Here is a 23,667-nt window from a genome sequence, read left to right as displayed (position 1 = left end):
CGAAAGCTTTAAGTTAAGGAAATGGGGCCTGAGGATGGGTGGCAGCAGAATGACGGGATTTGGCGGTGCTTCTGTTTCAGGCTGGCACAGGCAAAGCCCAGGTGGGACAGGCTGGGTGCTGCTAGAGCACAGAGGGTGGCTTTCAGCATGCTTTATATGGTACAGGTGGGGAGCTGGGGTTGTCACTCGTGGTAGCGGGTGGTTATGTTTTTGGCCGATTGTTTTTAAGTGATTCAGAGACACGACTTAAGCAGGTGCTTGGCTGAATGCTACTTCCACTATCTGCTGTGCCAGGAGGCGCGCATCTAAATTGGTTTTACCTTGTCACAACATTTGGAATGCATTCAGGAGACAGCTGGCCAGCTCGTGGTGCTCTGAAAACGTCATCACGTGTGTTTGTGTGGTTGGCTTTGTTCTTGGCAGCCAGGAGGGCAAAGTCCAAGGGCAGAAAGATTAAAAAGGTTTGGCCTGCACTGGAAATACATTTCTACAGTTCCTGGGGACAGCAGTAATCAGCACAGCTATGTGCTGGTCTTTCCCCTGTGACTCCAGAAATTTCCTGAATTCCAAGCGTGTCTGACGGAGGAGAGGTGGAGCCTTGGATGTTCTGACACATCCTTGTTGGCCTCCCTCATGTACCAAACGTGACCTGCTAGCTTCAGAAAAATGCCTCACATCCTCTGGCGGATTGCAACTTTTTTTTTTTTTTACTACAATAATATCAAGTTTTATATTTTCTTTCTGTTCTATAGCAGGTATTATTTAAAAACTGAGTAGAGAAGTTGAGGGCTGTTTCTGGAAAGCTCAGATCCAGGTTGGGCGCTGTTACTTTCACACTCTGGATGCACTGTTTGCAAGCACTCACATTGCTCCTCCGGTTGAGAAACATGCCTCTTCGTAGCTTCATCCAAAATGCTGAGCAGGCTTTCTTCTTAAACTTCTCTGGCATGGTCCCAAGAAGTGTTAGGTTCTTGATATACTGTTTTCTGCCAAACTTGATGACATATATATGAGCTGATGTAATAAGAGGGGGGGTAAAGATTTCTGTATAGAATGAGTGACTCAGGTGATGAACACCAATTGCTGGTAGTTTCTTTAAGCAGTGGTGCAATTGTTTCTGTAGACTTGTCTTCCTAGGCACTCTTCAGTGCTTAAGCATGAAACTGGAAAAATAATAAAAGCAGCATCTATCTATATAAATAAATATGTAAATTTTCCTATCACTCACTTACCTGTTTTTATTGTATTGAATAATATCTTAATTCTGAACCTGATGCATCTTTACTCTCTGAATATGCCAGTGGATCTTAAAATGCTAAGTAAATACACTTTTAGAAAAATCAATTTCCTTGGCTACTTTGAACATGCCTGGTAACGCTTTTTCGTTTTATCCTTAATTTAGGAAAAAGAGTACAGATCAGAAAAGCACCACAAAACGTTTCAGATGCTGCGCCTGAGAGGAAGAGGTCGACACCCATAAACCCAGCAAATACGATACGGAAGACTCATGCAAACAATACTGTTTCTCAGCGACCGTATAGGGACAGGGTGATTCACTTACTGGCACTGAAGGCTTACAAGAAACCAGAGTTACTTGCTCGCTTGCAGAGAGATGGTGTCAACCAGAAGGACAAGAATTCCCTTGCAGCTATCCTGCAGCAGGTCAGATCATGATTGCCAGCATTTTTTTCTCCTGCTGTTCTTTTAATCATAATTTAGGGGTATGTTACTCCCATATTTAAATGAGAAAAATAATAAACACTTTAAATAATCTTCTCCTCATTTCAGTGTTTCAAACGGCACTATGAAGGGTCCTCCAAATGCAAGCCAAAGTGACAGAAGGAAAGACTGAAAGATCTGGGGGGTAATTTTGTTTTTCTAGGATGGCAAGCAGCAATTCACTTTTTTTTTTTTTTAACTTTGTTGTTCTTACTGCCTTTTTTCCCCATGCTTTCCTGTTGCTTGGACTGCTGAACCAGCTAATTGAGAGTAACTGACTTTACTTTCTCTCAGTTGCTTGAAATAGATCATCACAGTACTTCGTATTTGTTGTGATGAGTTTATGGGGAGAAGTCGGTAGTCAAGTATGTTAGTGTTCCACATGCATGTAGTTTGTGGCCTGTATGTGGTATGTTGGCTCCTCTTGTGACCTGTTGTGAACTGCAGTCCGTTGAGGGGTGTCTCAGCCATCAGTAAATGAGAAAGGCAGTGGTCCTCATTCGAGCAAAGGTTCTCTTTGCTATTGTATGAATTCTGCTTCTATCATTCCTGCAGGGTTTCTTCTTATGCAGTAGCTTTTCCAGTGCTTCTCTGAGTTAAGTTCTGCTGGTGTTTCTTCATCGTGTTCATCAAAATCACCAGTAAGCCTACGGTGTTTTTACAAGGTGAAACTTGTAAATTCTGTGGTCAAGAGTGACACTAATTTTTCTACTCAAACAGTTTTGAGAAGGCTCATTAGGATATAATAATATGCAGTGGATGCTGACTTTATTTTTTTAATACTACTGGTACCCATAGACTGTGACTGAGTTATGCAAGTATATGCAAGCGTAAGCCAGGAGCATTTTCTGTCTATCTAGGATAGTTTTGAAAACTACTACAGTGAGTAAAATTTTATATTTTTGCAGTTGGGGTTGTTCCTACACTGAATGTTAAACACTGGTTGCTCAAATATGTAAAGTATTGTTTCTTTGTTTGCCCAAAGCAGTGGTAGTTTTTGACCTTGAAGACGTGCAATTTAACAAAAGCTGCATTCTTACTATGAATTTAAATAGTTAATTTCATATTTAAGTTGATTTTAAAAGTCCAGAACTTCAGCTCTCTAGACTAAAAAAAGTTCTCCTATTCCATTACTTTTGGCAATGTTTACAAGAGACTTCTAGAGTCTGAAGGTACTAGTTCGTATTCAGAAATGATCGTGTTAGCAGCACCATGAAAAACCCTACTCAAATTTTTCTTGTCTTTGTAGTCAGTTTTAGCGGAATCTCATATCAGGAGCCTAAACTTGCTAATATCTAACATTCACAGTTTCATTCTCTGAGAATATAGCTTTAATTCAACTTTTTAACAAATGGTTTAGTTTCTGGGTATCTTGGATACTTTTAATTATTTTTAAGCAGGGGACACTTGCACACAGACACAAATTAGTAGCATTTATTTATAGTGTATTAAAGGATAAAAAAATAAACTCAGGTGTGAGAGTATGTCAGAAAGTACATCAGAAAATAAAGCATGCTTAATGCACTAATACATTTAAATCCTTTTTTCTTTGAGCATTGGCATTTATAACTTTTAGTAAACGCTGGGGAGAAGAAAATAGTGAAAGCTGCAGAAACTGGTGGTCGTTTTTTACAGAGCGATTGAACGTTTTGTATCAGGCAAATGGACCAATGTTGTTTTTCTTTTCCTCAAAAATTTAGAGGAGGAAGTCTGAAACAGCCCTTTCGGTGGCAGTGGTCCTGAGGTTTTGCTAGTTAACTTTTTGAGTATACCTTGTGTTTTTCTTAGGGAAGATATTTTAACACCTCACTTGCAGGGGCACATGAGTTTCTCACGACAGTGACTTGCTGCAATGAACCCTGTGTCTGCAAGATGAAGAGTGTTTCTGTGCGTCTCTCCTTGAGCACTAAATCTTGGTTTTAAAATAGAAATTGTTAGATATGGCCACAGTTGCCTTTTTTATCTGTCCGCCTTTTGTGTGTCAGAATAATCCATCTTTGTAGTAGAAGTGCAGTTATCATGTAAGCCTCTCCGACAGAAAGCTGTAGTTGCTTGCAGTCACTGGGGAAAGAAACACCATTCTGTTTACCAGGCAGATGACGACAAATAAGCTGCTCTTGCTCATTGAGGTGGTGATGGAGATGCTTGTCCAGGAGCAGCCGTGCTCCACAACTGCAGTGCCGTGGTGTCCTCCTGAAGTGGAACAGCTCTGAGCCCGCACCTGGGGATGTGCACTCTCTGCTCCTTCACAGAAAATAATATTAAAAATCAGGCCTGTCCACTTGCTGTACCAGCGAACACTGGGCAGCTTTGGCATAGCTTGCCATGGTTCTTAGTGCTGTATTAAACTCAATGTTACGTTGTGCAGATAAATTTACATGAGCATGTTTCATATATCCAAAATTGACCATGTTTTTGAGGATCAGTGTGCTCATTACATGAGAATGACTTTGGTCTTCACCTCTAAAATCTAGAACACTTGTGCTTGATTTTGTTTTCAGTAATGGTTTAGCTCTGCTTTACTACTGTGGTTTGTGTTTAAGTATAACAAACTTTTTTTCTTTTATTGATGTCTGCCTGTAGGTAGCCAACTTGAATCCCAAGGATAACTCTTATACTCTGAAGGATTATGTATTTAAAGACATTCAGAAAGACTGGCCTGGATACAATGAGTTTGATAAACAGTCACTGGAATTAATACTTTCTAGGTAAGTTAAGTCTCTAGGGGAAGGAAAATAAGTTTTGGAAACTTTCATCCGGGAAATGAGGAGTGTGTGCTTTCCCAGTAATGAAAGAATTATGACATGGATGTTTTTGCCTTGTAACCTGAAATATGGGTAATCCTTACAGAAGAGTAAATTCATCTCAGAATACCACCAGCACCAGTCATTTGGAATCTCCTGTAACTTCTAATAAAGATGCTGCAACAGCTTCTCCTTCCCAGGTATTTTGTGGCTTTTTAACATTATTTACAATGTATTATGATTTAACTGGCTTTTATATTGGAGTAAAAGCTGTAATGCAGAGCACTAGTATTGTCTTTATCATATGAAAAGCTGAAGCTCTTATTTCTAGTTGGTCAATTACATTTTTTTAAAGATGGTTGCACTGTCAAAGACTTTAAACCGTATGCTCACATAGCTCAAGAGCTGCTATGTTTATTAAAATCTTCAGGAAAAAGCAGTTCCTGAATACATGTTATCTTGTAAATAAGCCTAGATCTTACAGAAGCTATCCATGTAGTGTCTGAATAGTCGAGGCATCAGCCTAGTATGTCGCTGTCAATAGCACACTGACCTTGCAGGGAGCTTGCCTGTAGAGGCTGAACTTCTTGGCTACCCGTTATTGTTACATTTGCATACTTTCTGATTAAATACTTAATAGTTTTGTATTGACACATAACTTGATTATCTTGGTGTGTGGGAAGGTCTTCTGAAAATCATACATACAAGATTTATATATATATTTATATAAATATTTGTTACGCAATTGCATACATTCAAGGTTCTTTGTGAATATGGTACTTACAATACATCAAACCCACACGAACATCCTTGTGCTGCTCTTTAAATGTAATGCTCAAAGTCTAGAATAAGGACAAATTGCCATAGCAATCTACTGTTTGAGGGAGTGTTTTTCTTCCTGGCATCATTTAAATACTTGTTACGGTGCAGGGTAAAAGGCAGGTCTGGATCAGTGGGAGGTACATCAGCCTTCTCCCAGCCTTTTCAAACTTAACATACATACGTCCTGTTTCTCTAAAAATAATAAAACAGGACAATACAAACGCTTTAGAAAGTGCTTAAAAAACTCCATATAAAACACACTGCTTTACGGAAAAGCACAACTCTTTCTGTGACAGAAACTGCACGTTAGTAAGTGCAACCAAAACTTGAAGGAATTTGGTTATGCGAGCTTGTGTGTGCATAACAATAAACGGGAGAGGACTTGAAGCCTCTCATGGTTAAGGTATTTTAGTGGTGCTCGGAGCTGCCGTGGTCAGCCAGGGACCTGACCTCCTCGTCTGGCTGCAGCCTTCTGCAGTCTTAGCTGTAGGCTTGGACAAAGAACTTGCAAAACCATAAGATTAAAAGCTAAGAGTAAACAAACTACGTGTTTAGCTGCATCAATTTCTTGCTGGGCGCCGTTGTTTTAGGTGTGGGATGTGTGAGATTTGTCTGTTCTGAGATGCTTTTGCCCAGACCAGCAGCGAAACTGAGTTCTGCTAATCTGTTTTATTTTTCAGAAACGCCTCTGGGATTCCGACTTCATCGACCCCCTGATGAACAAGAAGCCGAGGATCTCTCACCTCACCAGCCGAGTCCAGCCATCCTTTGGCACCCAACCTCCTGCCCCTGCCAAGAAGGCAGCCCCGGCCCCACCACCAGCCGACGCGGCGCCCGCCCCGCTGCCCCTGCCCACCGCGTGCACGCCTGCCTCCAACCCGCCCCAGACCGCCAGCTCCAACTCTCCCAGCACCCCCAAAGGGCATGGGACCCAGTATCTGCCCAGAGACAGCATCAACCAAAACAGCAGTAGCATCTTCAAGGACCAGCAAGAAAAATATACCTCTCGGACTCCCTCGGGAACCCCAGCACCCGCTGACAGTCCTTTGGAGGATCGTACTGTGCCGGCAGGAGAGGACGGCATGGTGTTGTACAAAAAGTCCAAGAAGAAGGCCAAAAAGCATAAAGAGAAGGACCAAATCAAAAAGCAGGACACTAGGAGTGCAGGCGAAAATGAGAAGGACCTTGAAAAAGAAGAAACTGCCAACCTGAAAAACCCCTCCAGTTTGGAGACAGATGAAGGTACCCATACACTGCTTTTCCTAAATATTGCATGGGTAACTGGTGTGAAAAGGTGCTGGTAAAAATGCGGGTGGAAAGGTGAATGGTCTGTTTTCTCCACTTGCTCTATACTAAGTTCCTTCCCATTATCCCTGACTTATAATAATGAAATTAGGAAATCATATTTTTGCCTGCAATTGCATTACATTTTATCTTTTAGTTTTTTAAAAATCCCCAAAACAGATGCTGAGCTTGTTCTGCTGGAACCTAAAGTTAGGCTTATTTTTAAGAATTCTCACTCTGCATTACTAAAATGGTTAGAACAAAGAAATATTAAGTGGATTCCTGTTGGACTGTAACCCTTTAAAAGGAAGGGCTAGGTGCTAGAAAAACTCAAGTAATAGAATTTTTTTTTTTAAACTTGACTTCCATGAAACTGAAATTTACTTTTTTAATCAGCAGGTTTTAAAGCCTTTGCTCTAATAACATATGATAGAGAAGCTTGTCAAATATTGCATACTATTTATTGAAATGCATATTTACTGAAAGACATGGATCAGAAATAAATGTATTTAATTAAATATTACAAGACAAAGTTCATGTTACTCTACCTTTTGTTGGGTTTTCTAAAACCTGTGTAAACTGGAAAATGATTTACTGGAATTTTGGTTTGAACACTGCTGTGTGCTCTTCTCCATTTTAGCCACAGAACCTACTACTTCAGCGAACTAGAAGTCAGGTTTGGCCCTTGCCTATCACAGCCGAAAGGAATCTTCAGAGCATGCAGGGTGCCCCTTTGAAGGATTGTGTGTGTACATAAGTGTGCTTAGAGATGGTCTTTTCACATTTACCCTGGACATACTGTCCAGTGCCCACATGTGGCATGGAATGTGGCCTTGGAAATAATTCATGCCTGACTTTACAGACCTGTGAACATCTTTCTCCAGACACCAGTAACATAATTCTGAATGGCTAGGGAAGTAAGGATCCATATTACCCTGCAAGTTGATGTTTACGTTGAAGTTTTCAGATGGGTCTAGCCATTTAAGCAAATTATGCTCGAGCTTTTGGAAGTGAAATGCTCACAGCCAAATTGTTCACAGAAATAGTATTTGTTATGCTGAGGTTATGTTACTGTTTTGCATTTTTCTCAGAATTTATTCTTATTCCTATACTATTTTCTACCATACTTCCTGCTTATAACCTGTGATAATTCTAATATTAAAACTTATTCAGTAGAACACATGTAAGTCTTCCTGTGATTTTGCTCAGCTTACAGCTTGGTAAAAATGGCTGAGCTTCGGCAGAAATACTGTGCTTAAACAGCAGTGATGTAAGATAGTAATTACAATAAAAGATTGTATGTTTTTTAAGCTTCCCAACAAACCCCAAATGAAAGGCAGGCAGATTACGCAGATACTGAACCGTACTTCCTGTTCCAGCTATTTTTCTTATTTGTCAAAAAGACAAATGTGTCTTGAAACATTTCTTTAAAAAGAAGGACTGGAGGTTGAATGTACTGTGTTTTCACAATGCCGTCTAAAAGAGCAAAAGAGCAATTTACAAGTGCAAATAACTTTCAACCCCAGTATTGCCACGTTAATTGATGAACAATCTTTGTTGCAGGTTATTGAAGCCTGAATGCCAGTAACCCATACACAATGCTCTTGACTTTCCTGTCTAGAAGAGTGCTGAAATTGAATCCAGCTTTGGATATCCAAAATGGGTAGGGAAGGAGGGACAAAAAAAGTGACATGAAAAGAACTTCAGCTTTCTACTCCCTTTATTGCCATGCTCAGAAGCCTGGGTGTTGGTATATATCAAACTCTGTTCTTTGTGTGACTACATCTGCTGCTGCGTAATTTGAATTGCTGTGCAGATGCCACATCATGTCTTGAAATAAGAAAAGCTGACCTCTGAGTAATAGTTTGGTCATGCAGACCCTGTAGAATAAAGTAGCCATGCCCTCTTTGTAAACTCTGGTACTGCCTACTGTGGAGAAGGTCTTGTGAGCACTATTATTAGTGCATAGAGCTTATTGCCAGTAATTTACTGTGAGAATAAACTAAAGGATTTTTTTTTCCAGTCCATCAGGTCGGTACTGTTTAGCTCTATTAAAAAGCTGTTTATCATGAGCATCAAAATTCTACTTTTCCACAGGAGTTAAAGAAAATTCCACTGCCTCCACAGATACTCCTTCATCGACAAGTGAACTACCAGACTATTTCATGTGAGTAAAATAATAATTAAGCGTCTTATCACTTACAGATGATTTTTCAACTACTTCAGTAAAAACTCTAGTTTAGCTACAAAACTGAAAAATTACCAAAATATGATTTTACAGTAATGACAAATTTCTTTAAAATGACAATTTCCTCTAAAGGAACATTTTGATTTAAGTCAACCAGCTGCCCTATTTGAATACCTGTAATTTTTGAAGTCTAAGGCTGTCCCTTAATTATTTTGAGGGGGAAGAAGTATTAAGAACGATTTTTAATATGCTTTAGCAGATAAATAAAAATTAAGAAATTCACTCTTCCTGAAGAGCAAAATGAAAAGCCATAAGAACTTGTGTTGCTTTCTGTTTAGGGGTGAGGCAGTACAGAACAAAGTTTGAATGCTAAATTACTCAGTACATGAAGTTTAAACACCTGTCCTGTGTTGTCACTACTTAGTACATCTAAAGTACATCTACTGATTAATTGGAAGCTACAGCAAAATATCCAATTTCACCACAAAATTGTAAAACAGGGGCCTAGAGATGGTCATGAAACCTCCATTCAAATTTAAATTCTAGCTTCTTAATTATGACTACAAAAAAAAAGTAAAAATGTGCTAAACTTGTATATGAAACATTGCATATCTGCAATGTTTGGGGTATTGCACTCTTTACAAATGAAGAAAGACTTCCCAATTGAGTTTAATTTTAGCTCCATAGCAGATTGTCACGTCAGATGCCCCAAAATTAAAATTCACTTCCTATATAATGAAAATTTTCATACCACATTGCAATAAGAAGTACTGAAGAGCTTGCTTTGAAATGGCATAACAGCAGAATCAGTAGGTTGCCTAAATGCTTTATTAAAATACTAAAAATAATTTTCTAGAAGAGGATTATTCTTCACATTGTAACACAGAAATAGCTTCTGCATATTTAATGCAGCCGTGCGTCGTGGGCAGCCTGAGGCACTGTGGGGCAGCAGTTTAATGAGTTTAATGCTTCCTGCGTTGGGCGGAGAATTCAAACACGTAGCCAGCTAGGAAGGGGATGTCCTCATAGGTCTGTTCAGAATGGAGAAGGCCCTGTGAAGCAGGTGAGGGTAGGTGTTTGTCTTGTTCACAGTGATTAGGAATTAGTTGAGGTCAAGAATTTTGACATAAGCAGAAAAAGGTCAGCAGAGTTGCCGGCCTGGATTATAGGAGAGCAAACTGTAAACTACTCAGGGAACTAGTTAGCAGCATCCCTTTTTAGGGGTCCATCAGAGCTGGTTGCTTTTGAAGAACCACCTTTTAAAAGCCCAGATGCAGGCAAACCCAGTGTGTGGGAAGTCAAACAAGCGGGGCTGAAAACCAGCCTGGCTGAACAGAGAGCTCCTTGAGCTAGGGCAGAAAAAGAAAATATATGCCCTCTGTATGCAACGTCAGGCTTCACAGGGAGAGTGGAGAGCAGCAGCTCGCATCTGCGGGGAGAAAACAAGAAAAGCCAAAGCTTGGCTTGAACTGACACTTGCCATTCAGTTAGTCCTGAAGTGGCCAGGCAGTGGGACTTGATGGTCAATGGATGCTGTGTTTGCAGCTCTGGGCAGACACAAAGCAATCAGCTCCTAGCTTCTAGGAGAACAGTTAATTCTTTCCTCACAGAGGTAAAGAAGGGCAGAGGGCAGCAATTAACCCATTCCTCAAAGCATCTGTCTGATACTGTGAAATGGCTTTGGTGTACACTCATACACACACTTGTTGTTTTTTGTTTTTTTTTTACATTAGGAAATACATAGCTATAGTCTCGCATGAGCAGCGCCAGAGTTACAAGGATGACTTCGATGCAGAGTATGATGAATACAGGAGTTTGTATGCTCGGATGGAGAATATCACCAGGAGATTCATGAAGCTTGATGCACAAAGGAAACAGCTTTCTCCAGGGTCCAAGGAATATCAGGTAAAGCAGAATAAAACCACACACGTTTGTCTTTTCTCTCATCTTTTCCAAAAGTCCACGTTCTCAGCACAGGCAGATGCTTCAGCATAGTAATCCATTAAATTGTATTGACAAGGTTTTAAAAGTTCAGTGTTCAGGAGAGATCAAGTGACTGGTCATATAGCTGGAGTTACCAGATTGGCTGTGGCTTTGCTAACTGCCCCACAGCATCCCAGTGATGTGCTGCTATATTGATGAGGGAGAAGCACAGAAATATGGAGAACAGCAGCTATAATCCCTGGGCTTTGCTCACCAGCTGTTTTCCATTATCTGAAGGAATACGTATTTAACTACATGTACTCAAAAAGACTTAAAGCAACAAACATATTCAGCTTCTAGGTGGCTGGCCCAAACCCTAGCTGAAAATTTTAGCAAAGAAGGGTACTAGGAACATAGCATTCCAGTTTTTGACATGCAAATTTCATCTGTTCAGTACTGGTATTCTTTAATTCTGTGTGCATGGTGAGGGTTCTTGGTAGTATCTGGCTACCCTTTATAAGCTCTTTTTGACAGATTGCAAATGTATTTGAGAGTAGAAGGAGTATTTTAAAATAGTTGGTACTGCTTGGTCAGACAAATGAGAGAAACCTTGCAGAACTCACATATGTGGTCTGACTCAGTGTGGACTAGCTCTCGTAGCCTCACAAAACCCTGCAAGGAGTTGTGTAGCCCTTAATTGAAGACTCCACCTAACTGAGCTGTCTGTGAACACAGGTATTTTACAGTGGCATGAATGACTTCACAAAGGGAATCTTCAAACACATTCTCTTCTTGTTGCTTATTTACAGGTTTAATTGCAGATCTGGGCTGTTTCCTAGGTTTGTTGGTCTGGTTATGGTTTTGTTTTTTGTTTTTTTTTTTTTTCAGTACAGGAGAGGGATGGCTCTTGGATAAGAAAATATCTTGAGTAAAGCTTTGCGTTTTTACTGCTTTACATAGTTGCATTTTCTATTAGCAGTGAAAAGTTCTTTATTATTGTCTTCACTTTTTTTTTCTTGAAGATCCTTCATGAGGAAGTCCTAGAAGAGTATCGAAAGGTACAACAGGTATGTGTACCACAAGCTCTGTGGGAGTTAGAAATTGCTGTGATGGGCTTGAGGCCATTTTTAAGCAAAGGACATGAAATACTAAACTCAGAAATATTTTCATGCCCTAATTTTCTTTTTCTTTACAGTCTAGCCCCAACTACTATGAAGAGAAATATAGATGTCAATATCTACATAACAAGCTGTCTCATATTAAAAGACTTATAGGTGAATTTGACCAACGGCAAGCAGAATCATGGCACTAGTCTTCTGCTTAGACCAGAACATGTGAATGAACAGAAGCTTATTTATTTAAAATTCCAGATGAGTTGCTCTAAGATTCTAAGAGGCTAGAACTTTTGCATTACAAAAGTTTCAGTATTAGTATACTTGAGTTGACTACTTCTGTTGTTGGTGGTGTTGCTTATGCATATTTGAAGCTGCTTTTCCTGGTCCCTTCTTTTCTTCAAGACTTATGTTTGTCCATTGAAATCCATCTTATTAGTAGGTGCTGGGATCCCAGCACGTCTACTATGAAGTTGTGCACATTTTAAGAAAATATTGTAGCAAACTGAAGTACTTTTGGATAAATATAAGGCTATTTTTCTGACCTTTCTTGTTAATGCAAACTCTTTGCCTTAAATGGTAGAAGGTTTAGAAATTTGCACAAAAAAAAAAAAATTAAAAAAAAAACACATTGTTTTGGAGGGTTAAAGAGGCATGTATATAAGTGCTATATACAGCCCATACTTGTTACAACAGAAACTCATCACTGCAACTTAAACCCCCCATTGCAATGGTTGCCTTAAGGTGTTTGCTTGTGTGTATTTAGTGTAGCTAAATTATTAGCTACACTGCTTCCCACTTCGCTGCAGCACCTGGGAAGCACTACGTGGCCTACCAATGTCTGAAAGTGTGTGCCTGTACTGTGTGAGTGCAAGAATGTGTGGGTGTGAGCATGTGTGATGGGGAATAAAAACTAAAAAAAAAAAAAAAAAGCTGCTACTCTAAGTAGGCCAAACGCTCAGGTTAAAACAACTGACGAGTGTTGCTGTAGGTTTTTTTCCTATAAAATTGCTACTTCTTTTGTGGAAGATGAAAACATTTCCATTTCAATAGTTTGTCAGCTTTATTAATGTTGGAAAAATTGATACTTTACAAAAATTAAACAGATATATAGTTTTGGGGCAAGAATATAAAATTAAGCATGTAGGTTACCTATTTATATACTGCTATAAAGTATTTTTTGAAGAGAGATATGCAAAGAAGCTATTGCCTACATGAAATGTATATTTAAAGATTTTTTTCCTGGGTGCCAGGAATGTAACAAACAGATGTATTTAACTATGAAATACTGTGATCACCAAACAGCACAAACTTTCATTTCATGCAGTTTTTGGTTTATTTTGATTTAAACTATTGCTTGCTTTGTCATGTGAAAACACAGGTTATCTGGTCAAAATAGAGCAAAAATCTTTGTTTGTTTTATTGTTTTTGTCTCTTCAAAATGCTGCCAATTGAAAAGGGAAGCATTATGTTTACAAATCTGGTTTTGGAATATTTGCCAAAATTGTGGTAGTATCTTTAGTAAACTTTATCTCCAGCATAAAAAAAAATAATCATATTGTGTGTCACTGTAAACCAGAAAATGTTTGAGAGTTGCCAGAAAATATGCATTCAGGTAAATGGGGATATGAATTTTTGCCTTAAATTTGTGGGTTCAGATGCCTTCCATATGTGAAGATGAAAGAGGACGCAAGAGGCATCTCCCCTTCTCTTGCATGAACACTATACTTCTGTTACGTATTTTGAGACCAAGTTGGCGCTGAGTCCCTTGGCTTATACTGCACATTTCAAATGGCAAAGTGAAGGGGAGACCTCTTGCTTCCCATCAGCAGCTGCGTTCCTCTGGGCTCAAAGATAGAGCTTGGTCTTGAGCATGCACGCAGCAGTGCCCATGTCTGAGTGCAGGGGCTGCTAACTGCACTGTAGCTGCGCTGGACGGCTCCATTTCAACCCAGAAACAAAGCAGCTGCTCAGATTAAAATAAGGGGAAGCTTCTGGTATCGGGACCCACCCTGGCAGTGCTCTTTATCTAAACTGTATGCACAGATCTGACTTTAGCTGCCACTGTGGTACGTGCAGTGCTGCTCTACAGCTGCGTTGTTACCATTCGTAGTGCTACCACTGTGTAACTGAGACCCAGTGTCGTTTACTAATTTTTCTCCTTTTACGAGAAAAAGATTGATCTGTATTTGCATGCATCTTCTGGTTTACAGCCTGTGTATCTGTTGCTGGGGATTGTTGTACTTGAGAGGTCCACCGCGTATCATCATGAGACCTGACAAGCTACTGTAACGACCTTAATTGAAGGTTTTGCCCATTTGCATCGAGCATTTCTTAGGCCTTGCAAGTATACCCAACAGCCTATGCAGATTTACAGCACTGTTTTGCAATACATATCTCTTGTTTCCCTTGAGCTGTCGTTCCTGTTCGTCAGATGCAGAGAACTCGCTGAAGCTGGGTCTGTGACTGTACTGCCTGTCCCACGCTCCATTGCTGTCCAGCTCACTCCGAGGAACAAGCACTGGGGATAGTGTTGTCTTGGCTGGGGTTACAGCAAGCCCAAAGCAAACAGTTGATGTAGAGAAGGGGCAGCTGCATGTGCTCCTGCCTGGAAGCTGGATCTCACTGCGGCTTGAAAAAACATGTAGTCAAGAGGCAGGCATCAGCCTGTCCAGATGACTGGAAAAAAAAAAAATAATCAGAGGAGGACTGTGTTCCAATCATGCTATGGTTTTGGGGAGGGAATCTATGCCCAAAGAAAACTGTCTCAAAACAGTAGCTCCAAACTATCACAGGAAGCACATCGCTGTTGACTGCTTCCAAGCCTTCATTTGACCTTGTCAGTTACCAAAAAGTAGTAATACAAATGTTTTGCAAGTGCTTTGTGAAACACTTGGGTAAGTGGTAGAGGCAAAGTTGCTTCAACAGGTTTTAAACAGGATTCAGGTTAAGGTGTCGATATTGTAACTTTGCTCATACGTTAGCTTTTTTAAAATGGTGATGTTACAACCAGTCTTTCTGGATATGTAAATGTTGATTCGTGTGAAGATCTATGGCTGCTTTGAAGTACGATTCTTTTCATAAGTTTTGCTTTCCTCTGTTTGTGTACCTGAGGGGAGAGGGATGTGGGCAGCAATTCCATAGCCGCCTTCTGGGCAAGGATATGGAATTGTCTCAAGGAGGACAGCATCTGGGAACATGAAGGCTTACAGCAGGGCTGCGAATCCCCCTTGCTGAATTGGAGAGTATTCTAAAACTTTTTCAATAGTTTCTGTACCAACTGTATTAAAACTGTATGTGAAAGACCCTGGGGCATTTTTGTCAATGAACACTCGAGCCGTTGTTGCCCCTCTGTTCTGCATCAACTTAGGTTCAATAAAATGTTGACTTTGCAACACTGAGGTGTGGGCCTGTCCTTATCTGGGGGTGGCTCTCCTGGGGTGTGTGTGGCGTGTCACCTTGCCACCATGCTGAGGGGCATGGAAGTGAGAAAAATGCTGCTGGAGAGCAGGAGCTGCATTCTGCCATCCTCGACTGAGCACCCTGCTCCAGTCGTCTTCTGCTTCCAGCTGGTCTCCCTTCTGTCACCCAAATCTGGCCTCTTCCTCTTCCCTTTCCTCAGCTGGAGCTGACCCCTGATCCTCATTTTGTGATGCTGAGAGCAGTTCCTAACCTGAAAGAGCAAGATGTTCAACATGCCAAAAAAATAGTGTCTGGAAAACTGCCAAAAGCCACAGGGCTTTTTTCCCAGCGCTGCATGGCCAGAGGTGAGGAGGCAGCGTTCTTCCAGGTCTCGCTGTTGGCTGAATTTCAGGCTCTTCTGCTCCAGAGCTTGCCTGCCTGTTGGTCAGTAACTGTTAGTGCTGGACACTTGCATTGCTCCCCACAGGTAATTGTTGGTTACAAATGCAAAACTGATGCATGAATGAAGGGTTTAGAAGGAGGCATTTTTACGCTGGCTCACGTTTCACTGTGCCCTTAAACTGCTTTTGGGGTGTGTAAATTCCGCACGTGTAGTAGTCCTGTGCATTTCTGGCTGCCAAAAACAAGACAACACCCCTCCAGAAACCACACACTCTTTAAAACCCTAAAACCTAAACACTTCTGAAGTTCTCGCTTTGTAAATTACTGCGTTGGTGACTTTTCATTTAGCACGTGTCAAAGCTTAGATTTTGATGACACACACAGATGTAGTCATGGGCTGCCATGGTTCAGGCTCTTTTGGCTATTTTTTCTTGTTAGCTGAGCACTCATGGATGCTTAAAAGGGTTGATGTGATTGTTGGCTACACACGCTGCCTGCCTGTAGCCAACACTCCAGCCTTCATCCTGAGCAAAGACCACTGAGAGCTTCGTGTGTTCATCTTCACCTCGATGTCCTGCCAGGTGCTCGGCGGGGACGGGGCGAGGTTGTCAGACCCTACACGCTTTCCCTGGCCTTGAAGACAATGAAGTGCATGCTTTTAACGTACCCGTTTTATTAGTATCAATGTTGGCTACTAGACACACCTGGAAAAAAAGCCCAGAGAACACCTCTTCACAGGAAAGCCAAAAATGCAAATGCTTGGGAAAAAAAAATAAAATAACTACAAGCCTGTAAAACTTTGACGAGAAGCTTTTCCTTCAGCCCAAAAAAAGGACAGCAAACACTATGTCACTTGCCCTTACGCTGTCAAAATTTCACCATGCAGGCTTTTAGGAAAAAGATGAGCAGGCTCTCATGGGCTTACAGGAGTGGCAGCGTAGATAAGATAACGCAGACTTAACAGGGTCCCGGGCTGAAATGCCACTCGCTCTCAGAGCAAGTGGAAAAGGCTGACAGGCAAAGAAAAATGCAGCGAGACTGGTGTTGATAAAGCTGCTCTAGGTAGGAGCATTGACCTCCGAAGCCCTGAGTACGGCAGCGCTCTGCAGAGGATCCCCGTCATGGCACTAGAAAGCAGTGCACAGCACAGGCCCCTGATCGCTCCAGCCTGCATGAGCAGAGATCACCCACAGGAGAGGCTCAGACATCTACAGAGGTGCCTATTTGGTTACAGGATGCCACTAACAGCAGCGCTGGGTGCTGCCCATTCTTGTTCTCTTCCCATAAAAACCTTGCCCTGGGGGACAAGCAGACCGAGGCTGTCCCATCTCCCATTCTCGGGAAACCCTCTGCAAGCTGTGCGCAGGGCGTCCAGCTCACCAACACTCAGCAGCCGAAAGGCACAAGAGGAGGAGCCGCCTCTGAGTTGTGACACAGGGAAGTGGGGCAGCCCCAAGGAGCCAGCGGTGCCTCTCCGGGAGTTCCTCGCTCAGCACTTCCCAGCAAAGGGGCCGGGAGCCACTCGGGCGTGGGGAGCAGACATCTCCTCATCTGTTATCTCAGTCTTTCTGAAAGGCTTGCAGTCCTGCTGGCAAGCGCTGTGGGCAAGCAGGCTGATTACTGCATGGAGGATTTCCATCCTCTGCCACTATCAGCCAGCATCTTGCATAAACAGGTTCTTCAGATTATCTGAAAAGGTGCACGATCCTTCGACTTGCTGCAGCTGCCCATGAGCTGAGTATCACAAGTGCCTTCCAGAAACACGGCATTTTTTCTTCAGTTTCTGCAAACTGCTGTTGTCAAAAAGGAATTTGTTACAGACCATGAGTTCACATTTTAAATAACCAATTTACTCAGAATCTACTCTTACGCTTTTCCTGATCCTCCTCTTATATTAGCAACAAAAGCATGCATAACATAGGGTATTTTTGCCTTCTTTTTTTTTTTCTGGCTACATTGTTTCTTCTGCTTTTCTCTTCCTACTCCCACTGCAAATAAAAAATAAAAATAACAAAATAAATAAATAATAATGTGTCCTTGCCGTTTGCAAGTGTTTTAGCTGAAATGCTGCCGCGAGAAAAGTTAAAACAGGAGGACAGTGATCCCAATAGCCAATACCACACTTGTTTGTGATTCAGAGAGGGCTTATGTTGATTGTCTGTTGCTGCAGCCAGCTGGAAGTTTGCTTGTTCATTGATCTCCCTGTGACCACATTAATTAATGAAATGAGCTGAGGGCCAGAATTAGAAGCCGCAGTTGTGATGAAGCACATGGAGACGTGTTCTTACATTGTGAATTTTCTCTGGCTGACAAAACAACACGCCTTTGTTGTTGGGTGTTTCTGCTATGAAGGCGTCTTGAGATAGAGCATCCAGGAAGCAGACCAAGAGCACCAGTCCTTTCTGGCCAGGGCCCTGGATCTCTCCAGGCCCCGTCTCCTGAGAATGCCCGTGTGCTGAGGTGGAGCTGGAAGAGCGATGCCTGAACAAAAAATGCATAGAAGTTCCCTGCACTGGCCTACAAAAGCCAGCAGCCCTCCTTCCCGTGGGGCCATGACCTGCATGTCGACAGCTCACATTCATGTTCTGGGGCAGAAAAAGCTGTTTTATGGAAACTCCCAGAGGGGCCCCCAGCTGCACGTGCCACCAGCAGCCCTCTCCGTGATGATGCTCCTCGGAGCAAATGCACACCAGGGTGGTTTTTTTTCCTCCTGGGACTGGCAGCTGAGGGTAAGAACAGGTAGTGTTCACACTGTTTCCAATAGTGACTATCTCTGGTTCCCTCACGGTCTTATATGGGGCATTGCCATGAGAAATAATCTCAGGAGCAACTGCAAAAGTCACAAGGATTTGCCTGCCAAGGACAGCAAGCAGGATTGTGTGACAGGAAGAGGCAGACCTGAGTACGTACATGATTTTATTTAAACTTGATTCCCTCCGTCCCCAACTAATTATGGAAAACCTGAAATTGGATTTTTCTTCCCGTATATTTCTAAGAAATATAGGTTGTTTATTTTTCTTCCTGAAAAGAAGCTCCGTCTATCTTTCAGGATTTATTTTATAGGATTTCTTTGTTAACTCGAGTCCCCACAAGAGTGTTGATTACAAAGCATTGATGATTACATTTTGGACATAATTACGAGTGGGCAGTAATCCACAGACCTTCTGAGCACCTTTATGCCAGATGCCTCTTCCAGATGTCTTTTCTCCTCGTTTCAACACTGGTGCTTTCTCCACAAGGGGAATTAATTATAAGTGTCACCCTCCCCTCCAGAGGGCGTCCGTTTCAAAAATGATTTTCTTACAAATCACCTGGGGCATTCACAGCACTGATACCATCTCTGCTGACAGTGCTGTCAGCTGCTGACTTCAGCAGAGCAAACTCATGCCCTGCTGCATTTCAGAGGGAAAACCTGTTGGGAAGGAAAAAAAAAAAAAAAAAGTTCCTTCAGCAGCAGGAAAAATTTTAATCAGATAATTCATCCCTCTTAGATGCCCCAGTGATAACCAGCCACAAAAGATGAACCTGCAGGAAGCCGGACTTCATTAATATCGGTACCCACACAGCCAACTTTTTTTCAACCCAAATAGCCTGATACGGTCAAAAGGATCTTGATGGTGTGTTCGGGCTGTGGCTGGGCTGGGCGTGTTTTTCTAGCTCCTATAAGCATCCCGGGCCAATTTTGGCCCAGATGGGCAGCCAATTCAGGCACGCCTTTTGCCAAGCGTGGGCACGCCGGAGCCTGGCCTCTTCTCTTTGCCCACACAGAGCGGGATCCTGCTGCTGTCTGACCACGCTGGGGCTGCCTTTTGCCCAGAGCAGGGTTAAAATTCCTCCTTTTCAAAAGGGGGAGCTGGACCCACATCCCAGGCATCTCACGGTCTGCGTGGAAGCTGCCTAAGACCGACCCGCGGAAAGCTCCCTCCCCGACCACAGGTGCTGTGAGGCGGTGACCCAGCGCTTGCTGGAAGGGGCTGCCAGACCTTTTCAGAGGCATAAGGTTATGTAAAGAAAGCAGGCCGGGCTGCCTCGGAGAAGGACAACACGGTTTGTTGGTTGGAGGTCAAGGGCCGAATTTTTTTCTGCCTCCCTGGGCTCCCGGTGCTCAGATCTCAAAGCCGTGTGGCTGCTGGCACCCGGGCACAAGGAGCACAGATCCCCGCCAGCGGGGCCCACTGCCAGCAACTGCTGGGGCTGAAAATAGAAAAATTATATAAATTAAAAAAAAAAAAAAAAAAGGAAAGAAAAGAAAAAGAGGAAGAAAATTAAATAATGACCACCTGGGGAACTGCAAGTGCAACTGTCTCGCATGAAAATCCTGGGCCCTAAAAATTTTTTGGCAAAATCTTAGGGGAAAAAAAAAAAATCCAAATGAGACACAAACCAGGGTGCATATCGTGGAAACAACTCAGCATATGGAAGTGGCTGGGGAGGAGGGAGCAGCAAAAGTAGCATCCTCAGGTCGTTTGGCAGGGTGCTTTTTCTATGATTATTTATCATTATTTATCCCTGTCAACAGCTCCTGAACAGAAAAGTCACACTGATAAATATTTGCACACCTTGCTCTGCCTCCCTCGCATCATGACCTAACTGCACTTCCCTGCGTGATGCAGCTCTGCCGTAAACAAAGGGGAAGAGCTGAATCACCTAATATATTAATTGCGCTTGGTTCTCGTAATCAGAAAACTCTTCCTGTTTGTGCATGAACAAGCCAGACAGATATGCCACCCGTGGCAGGAGCACTTTGCATCGCTGCAGCACAACGTGCCAGCTTTAGGAAGATGCTCTGGCCCTAGCGATTTGGGTACACACAACCACCTTTGCCCTTCTGTTTTGTCACTTGACAGCTTACACGCTGCTTGAGAGGAGATACGGAGCTACCCAACTGCTCTGTAAATTCCCAGTGGCTTCAAGCACGAAGCGGACTTTGATGAAATAAAAAGCACATTGCCTCTCATATTTCCCAGGGTACAAACTTGGGAAGAGCCTTTACACAGTGTAAGAGGAAAATTTCAGTGGCACTGGTCCTTATTTCTTCTTTCTGAGCCACCTGCTACTGTGTACATTAAATTCTTCACTTTCTTCTTCACTTTTCAGGAACGCCAGGAGGAAGCAGGGGAGGAACAGGGACACGCGCTGTGCCAATTGTTGGCAGCAGCCAGCGCCAAGGTGCCTGCAAACCAGGAGCTGTGGCGTGCGGAAGGCTGGAAGGCCTGTTTGTAATTAGCCTCCGGGTTATTGTCCCTTGTGCAACGGTGAGTACCCTGCTGCTCAAGGGTAACTGCAGATGGAGTCCCAGATCTCGGTGACTATTTACATGAACATCTGCTGCACAACCAAACCGAGGCCAGGTTGATGTCCTCCGTGCAGGCGGCCAAGGGGTGTTGTCTACCTGGTCAGACTGAGGACATGTCCACCAACTGGTGCAAGCAGTAATGTAATTAAGCCCCTTCAACCATCATCATTTATTGTACAAAATATTTTTTTTTCCTGCTGATTCCTGCCAAGAGTGAAAGGTAGGCGCAGCCACTGATCGTAACCTGTAATTATCTCCACGTTACAGATGTTTATTGCTGTGATACTGTGACACAGCACCTCTTTACAGCAGTTCCAGGCTTTACGCAACGGCACAGTCTGAAATGCTTCTGATTTCTGTGTGTGTAAAATGCCTGTCACCCTCATAAGGCACAGCATTTTCCTTCTGATACATTTAAAAATAAGTCGTTTTGTCTGTAATACTAGAATCAGCACAAGAGAAGCCCTCTCCAAACAACAACCAAACAACGACAAAAGAAACAAATAAGGAAAGAAAAAAATAAACACACACAAAAAAGGTGAGACAGAAATCCTCAGTGTAACTATCTCTAGTATATACGGCATGTTTTCTTCTTCCCTTTTGAAGATGCCAAATCATTTTAAAGTAGGACACCCTGTGCCTCATTGCTTTAAAGGGCTATTTACACTTAAAAACAAAGAGCACAAACATCAAAAGGCACAATCTGGGGAAGGAGTCACATCCAACTTTTGGTGCATTTGACGTGCTGGTGGGGCCCTTTGCACCAGCATTGCGCCCTGGTTCGACAGGAGGACAGGAGCAACCTGAAGTTGTGGAATCATAGAATGATCTAGGTTGGAAAAGGACTTCAAGATCATCAGGCTTACTGAGTCCCACCACCAAACGATGTCCCTTAGTGCCACGTCCACACATCTCTTAAATAGCTGCAGGGACTGGGACTCCACCACGTAGCTGGGCAGCCTGTTTAAGTCCTTGACCATGGAGAAATTCTTCCGAATGCCCAACCCAAGCCTCCCCAGAACCATTTGAGACTGTTACGTCCCTAGCACGTCCCCATGTCACCGTGACTTACTGAACCTCTCCTGCTGGAGGAAGCAAAGGCTGGGCTCTGGGTGATGCGTGACGTTCAGCAGGAGAGGGTGGGACACCTCGTTGCACAAGGACAGGCTGATTTCTGCTTGGGAAGGGGGAAGAGCCACCTCACGGACAGACCTCACGTCTCCTCTCTGCAGGAGACGCCGGGAACCTGTCCTCGTCCCGTCCCACCGCAGCACCTCCTCCTGGTCAGAGGCTTGAGCACCCGGCGGGGAGCCCCAGATATTTCCCCCTTGAACCATTCTGGTGTTTCAATAGTGAAGAGCCAGAAACAAACAAACAAACAATAAAAAAAAAAATAATTAAAAAAATAAAAATAAAAATAAAAATAAAAATAAAAATAAAAATAAAAATAAAAATAAAAATAAAAATAAAAATAAAAATAAAAATAAAAATAAAAATAAAAATAAAAATAAAAATAGAATCATAGAATCATAGAATCATAGAATATCCTGAGTTGGAAGGGACCCTTAAGGATCATCAAGTCCAACTCTTGACACCGCACAGGTCTACCCAAGTTCAGACCATGTGACAAATAAAAATAAAAATAAAAATAAAAATAAAAATAAAAATAAAAATAAAAATAAAAATAAAAATAAAGGAAAAGAAAAAAAAAAAAGGAAAAAAAATAGGAAAAAATAAAAAAAAAAGGAAAATGGCATTTCACATGTAGTTATTTAGTATTTGGTGTTTTTGATGATTTTCCAAACTGCTCCACTTGTTTAACACATTCAGGGATACATTTGCATGTAAAGATCATTTTTAGCTCTGATGTCATCCCAGCTGCAACTATAAACTGTGGAAGACAGACTGCTGTGCAAACAACTCGACTATGCCCAGAACAAGGTACGAGGGGATCACATCTCCTTGCTTCTCCTCAGAAAATACCAACGTAAGCAATGCAGCTCTTCACAACAGAAAAAAAAAATAATTAAAAAATAAAATTAAATTAAACGATCATTCAAAAAGAATACTCAGAAACTTATATTCATAATAGTATTATGTATAAATGTGGATAAAGATTGTGTATAAATGTGACACAAATACAAAATTGAGATTTATTGAGATTTATTGGCAGAGAAGTAAAAATAAATACTCCTTTTATATGTGTAATTCTTTTCTCTTTCTCACAGCATTTTCCTTCCTCCCACTGTGCTCAATTCAATTTTCCTTTTACAAAATTTATGGCCCTGGTTCTTATTCCACACTGAAACAGCTGACCCCATGGCTGATGGGTATCAACAGCAGCAAAAGGAAAATCTGTGGTTGCAAAATGTCTGCAAGATAACGTAGTGACAGAGGCTCACAGAGCACAGTGAGCAGTAGCATTTTCACGAGGAAATTGCTTTGAATTTTCTGATAGAATTACAAAAGCAAGAGGAAATATATTAAATTCCAGTGTGTCGGTAGTACAGAATGATAAATGACGCCAAGCACTTCTCAAATGTAATAGTATTCAATTAAACAAATACTCCATCACCCAGGGAACATTATTACGCTTAGAGAAACATAGGCAGGAAATGTAATTCACAAGACAAACAAGGACTAGGAACAGAATACGGGAAATTACTAACCAAAGCCAAGCAACGCAGGAGGTGCCTGACCAAAGTGATTCCCAATGCCCCGACACTGAAACTCATGTATGCACACAAAAGATGAATTTGGTGTCCTCTCTTCAAC

General features: G+C 42.0%; 1 protein-coding gene and 1 long non-coding RNA gene across 5 annotated transcripts in view; one reads left to right on the top strand and one right to left on the bottom strand.

Annotated features, from left to right (window-relative positions):
• The window catches only part of ELL2 (elongation factor for RNA polymerase II 2), a 37,658-nt gene extending 22,469 nt beyond the window's left edge, over positions 1–15,189 (top strand). For 2 of the 4 annotated variants that reach the window (XM_038170720.2, XM_027446433.3), the window contains 8 exons: positions 1,403–1,662; positions 4,303–4,427; positions 4,570–4,663; positions 5,966–6,527; positions 8,667–8,736; positions 10,491–10,662; positions 11,703–11,747; positions 11,876–15,189. In XM_038170720.2, coding sequence (XP_038026648.2) covers positions 1,403–1,662; positions 4,303–4,427; positions 4,570–4,663; positions 5,966–6,527; positions 8,667–8,736; positions 10,491–10,662; positions 11,703–11,747; positions 11,876–11,992 — 1,445 coding nt within the window. In that variant the 3' untranslated portion in view covers positions 11,993–15,189. The remainder of the gene's footprint in view (positions 1–1,402; positions 1,663–4,302; positions 4,428–4,569; positions 4,664–5,965; positions 6,528–8,666; positions 8,737–10,490; positions 10,663–11,702; positions 11,748–11,875) is intronic. The other 2 variants (XM_038170719.2, XM_038170721.2) reach the window with 2 other exon arrangements.
• Positions 14,891–22,100, bottom strand: LOC140000665 (uncharacterized). Its single transcript, XR_011805762.1, has 2 exons — positions 21,965–22,100; positions 14,891–19,008 (listed from the first exon to the last, which is right to left on the bottom strand). It is a non-coding gene; the product is annotated as an uncharacterized lncRNA (long non-coding RNA).
• Positions 22,101–23,667: the final 1,567 nt, after the last annotated feature.

This window comes from Anas platyrhynchos, chromosome Z (assembly GCF_047663525.1).
Source record: "Anas platyrhynchos isolate ZD024472 breed Pekin duck chromosome Z, IASCAAS_PekinDuck_T2T, whole genome shotgun sequence".
Classification (NCBI taxonomy): domain Eukaryota; kingdom Metazoa; phylum Chordata; class Aves; order Anseriformes; family Anatidae; genus Anas; species Anas platyrhynchos.
Note: the sequence above shows the minus strand (reverse complement) of the source record. Positions and strands in the feature narration are given on the sequence as shown.